At 40.3% G+C, this 10,069-nt stretch overlaps 1 protein-coding gene across 1 annotated transcript; it reads right to left on the bottom strand.

Moving 5' to 3' along the window:
* Positions 1-4,005: 4,005 nt before the first annotated feature.
* Positions 4,006-10,046, bottom strand: LOC107658713 (antigen WC1.1-like). The gene is made up of 11 exons (XM_016447372.1): positions 9,821-10,046; positions 9,346-9,669; positions 9,214-9,269; positions 8,820-9,081; positions 7,807-8,103; positions 7,607-7,678; positions 5,963-6,277; positions 5,633-5,863; positions 5,436-5,534; positions 4,272-4,334; positions 4,006-4,055 (listed from the first exon to the last, which is right to left on the bottom strand). Exons 1-11 carry the CDS (start codon positions 10,029-10,031, stop codon positions 4,006-4,008), a joined length of 1,980 nt encoding a protein of 659 aa, XP_016302858.1. The 5' UTR covers positions 10,032-10,046.
* Between the last annotated feature and the right edge of the window lie 23 nt (positions 10,047-10,069).

The following is a 10,069-nucleotide window of genomic DNA, read 5'->3' as shown; positions in this document are numbered from 1 at the left end:
GGGGGTTCCCCTGGGCTTGGTGACGTCGTGCGTTGTGGTCACGACGGACGCATCGACTCGCGGCTGGGGAGCAGTGTGCGAGGGCATGCCAGCTTCGGGGCTGTGGTCAGAACCCCAGAGCCGGTGGCACATAAACCGCTTGGAGCTGGAAGCAGTGTTCTTAGCTCTAAAGGATTTTCGGCCGCAGCTGGAACAGCGACAGGTACTGATTCGCACCGACAACATGTCCGTGGTCTCGTACATAAATCACCAAGGAGGCGTACGTTCCAGGGCTTTGTACAAGCAAGCAGCGAATCTCCTGCTATGGGCGGACCGTCACTTTCTCTCCATCAAAGCAGCGCACATACCCGGTCTCCTGAATTGCAAGGCGGACATGCTTTCGAGGAAAGGGATTCCTCAAGGAGAGTGGAGGTTGCACCCGAGTCGGTTCGGATGATTTGGGCCCGCTACGGGAGAGCGGAGGTCAATCTGTTCGCCACGAGCGAGAATGCGCACTGCATTATTCTCCCTGTCTCACTCCCCATTGGAAGGGGACGCTCTGACATTGCACTGGCCGGTAGCCAAGCTGTATGCGTTTCCTCAGATCAAGATATTAGGGAGGAGGGGGCTTCGGTGATACTCATCGCCCCGAACTGGCCGAACCAGCCTTGGTTCCCGGACCTGACAGAGCTGCTGGTGGCGCCGGCCTGGCCGATCCCCATCAGGAAGGATCTGCTGTCTCAAGAGAGCTGCTCGGTGTGGCACCCGAACCCGGAGTTATGGAGCCTTCATGTGTGGCTGCTTCAGGGATATCAGAGGAGCTGAGCACCCTGCATTCTCATGTGCTCAACATGCTCTCGGAGGCGCGGGCATCTCCACGAGGTGTTTGTATGCTCTAAAATGGGGAGTGTTTGTGAAATGGTGCCGTGATGTTCATATCAACCTGGCTGCTTGCTCTGTGTCGAATCTTCTGCATTTTCTACAGTACAGACTGGATAGTGGATGTCTACCATCAACACTGAAAGTCTATGTGGCCGCTATTGCCTCGTTTCGTTCCCCGCTGGGCGGGCAATCGATCGGTAGGCACGCGCTGGTGGTGAGTTTTCTTAAGGGAGCAAGGAGATTGCATCCCCCACATCTGCCTTTAGTTCCGCCGTGGAACCTAGAGGTGATGTTAAGAGCTCTTTCACAGCCACCATTTGAGCCTTTAACATCCATTGCTATGAAGGAGCTTTCTCTCAAAACTGCACTTCTTGCCCTCGCTTCGGCTAAGCGCATAGGGGATTTACATGCGTTTTCTGTGGTCAGCAACTGTATTCGCTTCGGACCTGGTGACTGCAGCGTCACTCTCCGGCCGAGTCCAGGCTATGTGCCTAAATCACTATCTACCCCCTTCAGAGCGGACGCTCAGACTTCGGTGTGCCCCGTCAGGGCTTTGAGGATTTACATTGACTGTTCGGCCAGCTTTCGGCAATCTGACCAGACATTTGTCCGTGATGTCTAGTGAAAGCTCGAGAGGGAACGTCTCCAGTTACTATCGTAACCTCGGTTCCCTGAGAGCGGGAACGAGACATCACGGAGGTCGCTGATTGGTGTTTTATATTGCTCTCTCCTGTGTTTCTGCATTTGCCGCTTCTCACCACAGCTTACGCTATGCCTACGTCTACATTATCTGCTGAAACACCACTCTCTCGTGAACGCACATATGACAGCGGAAGCTAGAGTTTACGGTTTATAAAGTTTTAAATATGGATATTTTTCATACAAAAACTCCGATTCACTTCAGAAGGCCTTTATTAACCCCCCGGAACCATGTGGAGTACTACTATAATGGATTTATGCACTCTATTTTGCTTAAAAATCCCAACAGCTATTTACTGCATTTATAAAGCTTGGATAAGCCAGGATATTTTTTTTATATAACTGCGATTGTACTCACCTGAAAGAAGAAAGTCATATACACCTAGGATAGCTTGAGGGTGAGTAAATCATGGGGTAAGTTAATTTTTCATTAGGGTGAACTATCCCTTTAAGTCTTCAGCTCAAGATTAGACTTGTGTTATTATACTTTTACCAATACAAAACATTTTACAAGCGTTGTGAAAATACCTAACTATTTACCTGTAGCCTCAAAATGTTAATGTATTTTATTTCCAAAAAAATTTTAGGCATGCAACAGCAACATCTGTGGGATGTTTCTTTTAGGTTTAGCCTCTCATAAATTGTACATTTGATGGCAGGATTCAAAAACTGCCCAATACAACCAGGCCACATTAGAAGAAAGTTGAAAATCTGTGGCGGTAAGGGTCAACTTAGAAGAAACACCAAAGGTTTCACTAAAATAATTAGTGGGTGTCATATTACATCAGCAGCAATCTGATTGTAGCAGCGAGAGATTCTTAACGGGAGGACAATTTTTATCAATAACCTATAATAACATGCAATTAAATCCATAGATTTAATGATGAAAAATGGTGTTATTTAGAATTGCTCTAATCTTACAGGCAAGTAGCCTACAAACCTTTTCTTTGAAGTTTCTATTACTGCATTTCATCTGTATCCTCGAGATGGCAGTAAAAGACCATACAATCCACAGAAAGAAAGTTATTACCTGTTGTTCCCTTTGACACCAGCAGAGGACTGAAATCACACAACATAAAGTGATGGATTAATCTAAACTGATTTATAGACTTATTTTTTTGTCTGTATGCCTGCCTGTCTGTATAGACAAACATAAAACAGATCATAATGTCAAAGTCAATAGCATTTACATATAAAAACCAGCATAAACGGCTAGTAGCCTATTTATATCTATCTTGTCAGTCTATAGTACGTTTGTAACATGGAGAGCGTGACAACGGAGTTGAGGATCCAAATGCAAGGCTTTATTCACAAACGTGGTCAAAACAGGCAGGGGCGAGCACCAGCAAACAGTGTAATCCAATATACAGGCAATGGTCAGGGCAGGCAGCAATCAATCAGAAAACAAAGAAACAGTCCAAGGATCAAAAACACGGGTAAACTAGGAAACACAGAAAGGGTAAACTTGGAAACTAGGAACAAGGAATGGCTATACAATAATCACTCCTCTTGGGTGGGTGTAAGCATCTTTTATACTAGACAAGGTGAACACATGACAAAACCAACCAATGAAAACAAGACACATGCAACCAGGGAACCAATCAGAACATGACACATGCAAACCAGGTACCAATCAGAACGTAACACACATACAAGGGTAGCACATGACAAGATCACATAAGGGGCAAGGAACACATGGGAAATGGAGTCCAGAGTACAGGGGTAAGAGTCTGAGGTGGAGTGCCCTTTAATGGAGTTCATGGGCACTCCAGCTGGCGATCGTAACAACGTTAGACTGCATATTAAAGTCTGAACTTCTTTTTTTCTGTTAAACAATTTTGAGTTAACAGAAAAAACTTCTGAAAAAAAAACTTAAAATATTAAAGTTAACAATATAAATAAAAATATAGCCTATTCTAAATTACAACCACAGCAAAGGCAATGGAATGATCGAGATGAATGAATCAGATATTATTCAGATTTCATACATTTTTTACTTATTTTATTTTACTTATTAATTTCTCATTCTTAATTAATGTTCTCTGTATGCAGAACAATTCAGGAATCAGGAGTAGAGTAATCAGTAAAAATGTTGTTTGATTAAGTATCACTTGCACACATTTTTGTCATATTTAGCAGTGTCATTTTTAGGCGAGACATGTAATTCTGTATTTATATTTCAGCTATTTGAAAGGAACAAAAAAACTTTAAGAAAAGAGGAAATCAAACCACAAATGATCAAGCATAGAAATACTTTAACCCTAATCCTGATCCATAACCTTGATGTCAACAAGAATTTATAATGTTAACAGTAGTTCTGTTAATCTAAATTTGTGTTCATGACCATATTTAAGTAGCATGTTACAGAATATTAAGAGAATCAAAAGCAACTCTTTAAACAAAAAATTGATGAAATAAACAGAGGAAGTAGGTGTGGCCATTGAGTCATACGGCCCCTCCCTCATCATTTGACTCCTCCCCCACATCATCATAGCCTGCATAAAAAAAAACGTGTTTAATGTTGTGATTGCATCAGTATTCCAATCTGAGTTAATTTCATTTAAATCAGCAAATTACTAATATAATTACTTCAAAGTTTTTGTGTCTTAAAAAAGGCGCTAATAAAGAATGAAGTGTGACCGAACTTTTGACAGGTAATTTTATTCTTAATATTTAAAATAAATGTTGGAATCATAAGCCAAAAAGGTTACCTAACAGGTTTCTCACATCTTCAGTGATACTCCACACATCATCATACTCCTCCTGATCTTCCTCTTTACACATGTACAAAAAAGATCATTTAAATTTTTAATACACCTTGAATGTGTGTCATGTCATAGGTCCCTGTCCCCTCATGACAGATTGTTAGATTACACCTGATATAGCCACAATAATTCATTAACGGTATAAACACATTCGATATATAATTGAAACAAACAGTTTATTAAAAATATTTTTTGTGACTCACCTTTTGCACATTGAGAGCATTGTCCATTAATGATGACATCATCATAATTCTCTGGTGTGTCCACTACACACACACAGACACAGACACACACACACACGCACACACACACACATACATTATAAGCTCTTAAATGTAACATTAAGCTGATAAAATGACATTTTTTTTAATCTGAACTGGCCTTCGCCTTAAAGAAGTAGGGTGTAAAAATCCATGAGAAAAATTATCCAAAAATAAAATCACCTTTTTCAGTACCATAGTTCTGTCCACTAGTAATGACATCATAATATCCTTCTGGTGTGTCTCCTACAAATTTAACATGAAACCATTGTTATCACACTCAAAACAAACTTGAATGTACTATATATATTAATATGCACATTGCAGAATTAGAGAGAGAGAAATACAACTAAAGTACAGAAGAGCATCAGCACCTGTCTCACGATCTGGTATCGGTCCACCAGTGAAGATATCCTCATACAATCCTGGTGTGATCTCATTCACCCTCTCTTCAAAATCAAAATAGTATATATATATATATATATATATATATATATATATATAACACAGTTTATAGTTTTCACAGTTTACATTTATTTACTGAGTTTGTAAATCACCTCTCTAACCTGAGAGAAGCTCATCAGTGTCTTCAGATATGAGAATCCCTATTAAAGCAAGGCAGAACAATCAGAAACATGTTTTTTTTTTATGCCATCTTTGTAGGATTCAACTTCGCAAGCTTTTTTGAAAGTTAAGATCAACAACTTGATCCTTCTATAAGCATGAGGTGCCAAGCTGACTTTAACATTGTAAGGGTAATTAGTAATGTGCTAGCAATCGAGAAGTAAACACTGTAGGGACCCTTTGAATCAGTACACACTTACAATTACGTTTTCTCATGATGTCTCACCTCTTTGAGTAAATTGATTGTGTCTGTGATAAATTTCCTCATATATTGGCTCAGTCTGAGACTGAGTCCTGTGAAGTCCTGTGTACCAGTCAGAGAGAGCTGTGAGTATAGAAAGACAAACCTGCAGTCAGTTCACAACACATGACTGATCACACACTGAATAAGACACAATATGACAGTCTCTGGATCTCTCCTACCTCTCCTCATCACTCTGTTCTGCTGAATCAGTATAAGCAGTGCCACTAAGAGCAGTAAGTGCACAACTCCCAGAACAATCACAAGCACTGGGGGGACGGAGAGAGACGCTGCTGGAGGAGATTGTGGAGGAGAGACTGATGTTGTGCGCACTGGAGGAGAAACTGGAGGAGAAGCTGATGTTGTTGTGGCAGGAGTAGAGGACACTGACGAATCTGGCAATGTAAAAAATACTGAAATTATAATCAGTTCATGCAAATGTCTTGAATATACAAATGTTTTACACTTTAAAATGATGAATTGAATATTATTCCTCAGTATTTTGCTGTGACCTGCACAGGTGAGTCCAGCGTGCTCTTTGTGGGAGCAGTCAGTGTGGTTTTTCAGGGAGAGAGGACAGTCCCACAGGTGAATCTCATTCCCTTTGCACTCGACTTTGTTCATCCACACAACACCTTCACCAGAACCAAAGACTGAATTCCCATCAGCCCTCAGTGCTGCTCCACAACCCAGCTGCCTGCAGACCACCTGAGCATCGCTGATGTCCCACTGATCATCACAGAATGAGCCCCACACAGCGTTATGATACACCTCCAGCCTCCCAGAGCACCGGCCCTCCCCTCCACTCAGTCTGAGAGGAACATGGTCTAAAACACATATCAAACAGCACGGACCAGCTTCAGCACAGCATTGTCATAAACCTCAAGTTCTTTTCTGTATTATTTACTGTTTTAAATCCCTCTGTGCATTCTATTCTAGAGCCCTCTACTTCTCTCTGTGACAACTTTGGGACGTTTTTTTTTGTTGTTGTTGAGAAGATCACAACATTAAGATCCCATCTGTCTAATTCAGTGTACACTTTGCATCAATCTTTGGGCCAGTGTTGTTTACCCTGTATATGCTAATTATGCCTTCCATTTTTAACAAATATAGAGTTTCTTTTCATCTATATGCTGATGATACTATATTAAATAATGTAAAATAATATTTTCCCTTAAAGCATAAAAATGGTTTTCAACCACTTTTGGCCTGTTTCGAAGAAATTAAGCTTTGGCTATCAAGTAATTTTCTAAATTTAAATGAAAATAAAATCAAAATAATTCTATTTGGGCCTAAGGAATATTGCGTGCTAGATGTTGACCATGACCATCTGGCCCCATATGAAAGTCAGTGCACTAGAAATCTGGGAGTTCTGTTTGATCATAACTTAGATTTTGACAAACAGATCAGTACTGTTGTAAAATCATGCTTTTTTCATCTTTGTCAACTTTCTAACATGAAACCCTTTTTTATCACAGAGTAACTTCAAAATGGTGATTCATACTTTTGTAACAACTTGTTTAGAATATTGTAATTCATTTTATTACGGTGTTTCAGCCTTCCTCCTCCCACCTACAGCTAGTGCAAAAGTCAGCTGCTAGACTTCTCTCTGGGACCCGCAAGAATGAGCCAGCAACTCCTATTTTATCTACATTGCACCGGTACCCTAAAATTCTATTATTTGTTTATAAAGCCCTCAATAATTTGGCCTGTCAACACCAGTATGATTATTGCTTTAGTATTGTTGTGTTTTAAATTTGGTAGTCTTGTTTTTTTTTTACTCTATTCTGTACAGCACTTTGATCAACCTCGGCTGTTTTTAAATGTGCTTTATAAATAAATATTGTAATGTATTGTATTTACAACAAAAAACACAGAGAAGGAAGTTTAACTGCACATATAGTAAAATATGCTGTAATCAATGTTAGCAACCTAAAAATGTAAAACAAATGACTGGCAGAAAGCACATCTAATTTTTCTGATTGGTGAAGTTTATTCTTTGTGGTTTACAGAGTCAAAGGTATTCTATAGTCTTTGGTCAAGGGCTGTCACAGTACGAACTCATTACTATTATTTTCAAAGATATGTCAGCTAGTAGTTTTATATGTGGAAAAAGTAATAAATATTTAAACCAATTTGTTGTCAAATAAACTTACTTGAACACTTTCTCTGGTAAGGAGATGCTGAACATGTCAGACGACTCCGCAGAGACTCTTGACTTTCCTCTGCTGAGATTATAACATGATCACAGTTTCATGAAAGTAATTTTAAATAATTTATTCAGCGTTTCATGTAATTTCATGTAACCTTTATATTTACAGAAATATCACTGAGTTTAAATGGTTTAAAAATTTACCTGAGCAAGTGATCTTGGCCACCTCGTTATCACAGTCATTCTGTCCCCAGAATGAAGATGGACATTGCCATAAAGTGGAATCATGTCGTCGACATTTAAAATAATCCAGCCAGTTATGAGACTTCAGTCCCACTGAATATCTGGGTTCACTGCCAGATCTTCCACAGTTCAGCTCTTGACAGATCAGACTCGCTGTGTCTCTGTCCATCTTGTTGTAACACACATTACCCCAGGATCCATTGTAGAAAACCTCCACATTCCCTTCACAGCCCTCAGTTAACCTGATCTCTTTAAACTCTAGATAGAAAGGAAAGGGAATTAATTAATAAAAAAATTAAAAAAAAACAGTTCTTTTAGAGCTTTTAAAAAATTAATATTTTGGGGGGGGAAGAAATTGTATTTCACTGCCAAACGATATAACCATTTCAATAATAAATAGATCTAAATTTTACAATTTGCAATATTACCCCAGGATCCATTGTAGAAAACCTCCACATTCCGCCCTCAGCCCTCAGTTAACCTGATCTCTTTAAACTCTAGATAGAAAGGAAAGGGAATTAATTAATAAAAAAATAAAAAAAAAACAGTTCTTTTAGAGCTTTTAAAAAATTAATATTTTGGGGCGGGAAGAAATTGTATTTCACTGCCAAACGATATAACCATTTCAATAATAAATAGATCTAAATTTTACAATTTGCAATTGTAAAATGCTTGTCTTTTATTAACTAAAAATAACCGACTCAGAGTCATTCATTTGAGAATCGGATTAACATTTTCATGTGTGTTCCGTAATGAATAGTCAGCAGCAGTGTTTTAGTACTGTATTCCATCTACACTCTCAATGGAATGAACCCTCAATGGAATCACTTTCGGAATTCTTTTAAAAATGCATAAGAACATTTTTCAACCCTGTTCTTAATGTGTATAATGCAAACACAATGGATATTGCTAATAATGAGAGCAATTTATGGGTTATTAAAATTTTATTATTTAAATGATTGTTTACTGTTTACCTGAGCACACGACTCCTACGTCCTCCTTGTGTTTACAGTCATGTTTTCCCCAGCCTGGAGAAGAGCAGCTCCACAGGGACGTCTCATTCCCCTCACACTCCACCTCATCCAGCCATATGGGTCCAGAACCAGGACCAAACCAGGCTGGTACCTGCTGGTTACTGAGGGCCACTCCACACTGCAGCTGTCTGCACACCACATGGGCATCTTTAATATCCCAGGAGTCATCACACACTGTCCCCCATGAGCCGCTGTGAAAAACCTCCAGCCTCCATACACTGTCCCACATGAGCCGCTGTGAAAAACCTCCAGCCTCCATACACTGTCCCACATGAGCCGCTGTGAAAAACCTCCAGCCTCCATACACTGTCCCACATGAGCCGCTGTGAAAAACCTCCAGCCTCCCTGCACAGTCTCCCCCAGAACCCACCAGCCTGATGGACCCGCGACCTGATATTCAGAGACAGAAAAACACATTATTGATCACGAACAACTGAAGAATCTGTCCAGATGTTGTTGTTCTCACCAAGGCAGGTGATTGACAGCTGTTGTGTGGAGCTGCAGTTGAGAGTTTGTGGAGAGCTGCAGTTCCCCAGATGAGCTTCACTCCCAGAGCACTGGAAGCCCGTCACACACTCATGACTGTGTTCAGGACTGGATGAAGAGGAGCCGTAGAAGTTCAGCACAGAGCCACAGCCCAGCTGTCTGCAGACCACAGAGGATTCAGTGAGACTCCAGGAGTCCAGCAGAACTCTCCTCCAGACCTGATGGATGAAAACTTCCACCTCCCCCTCACACTGTCTCTCTCCAGACAACTGCACCAGACCATCATGAAGAGCCAGAGATGAATCTGAAGAGAAGATGTGATGTGTTTTTGAACTGGTAGAACAAAGTATTGTAGTTAAAGAACAATTAAATAGTTTATGCCTAATATAAGCCTAGAGAGTTTTTTTTTTTTCACAATTAGCATAATGTTATTAGTCTTGATTAAATAAGTTTACCAGAGCAGATGACTCCAACATCTTGTTTATGAGAACATTCAGCTCGACTCCATGAAGAGATGGAACATTCTGAGAGTTTTGTTTCATTCCCGTCACAATCAAACATATCAGCCCAGATTTCACCACTTCCCTCTCCAAACCAGTCTGATCCCACAACAGAGACAGCAATCCCACAATTCAGCTGTCTACAGAGGACACTGGCAGCTCTCATATCCCAGCATGCATCACACACTGTGGCCCATTTGCTGA

Source organism: Sinocyclocheilus anshuiensis, unplaced genomic scaffold, assembly GCF_001515605.1.
Source record: "Sinocyclocheilus anshuiensis isolate Anshui unplaced genomic scaffold, SAMN03320099.WGS_v1.1 scaffold283, whole genome shotgun sequence".
Lineage (NCBI taxonomy): Eukaryota > Metazoa > Chordata > Actinopteri > Cypriniformes > Cyprinidae > Sinocyclocheilus > Sinocyclocheilus anshuiensis.
The sequence above is the reverse complement of the archived record's forward strand: the minus strand, read 5'-3'. Positions and strand labels throughout refer to the sequence as shown.

Coding starts and splice junctions, on each gene's coding strand:
- LOC107658713 (XM_016447372.1), bottom strand. CDS start 10,031: ATGAGAGCTGCCAGTGTCCTCTGTAGACAGCTGAATTGTGGGATTGCT. Junction 5,864..5,962: donor CGCTGGACTCACCTGTGCAG/GTCACAGCAAAA, acceptor TTATAATTTCAG/TATTTTTTACATTGCCAGAT. Junction 4,335..5,435: donor CAATCAATTTACTCAAAGAG/GTGAGACATCAT, acceptor ACATGTGTAAAG/AGGAAGATCAGGAGGAGTAT.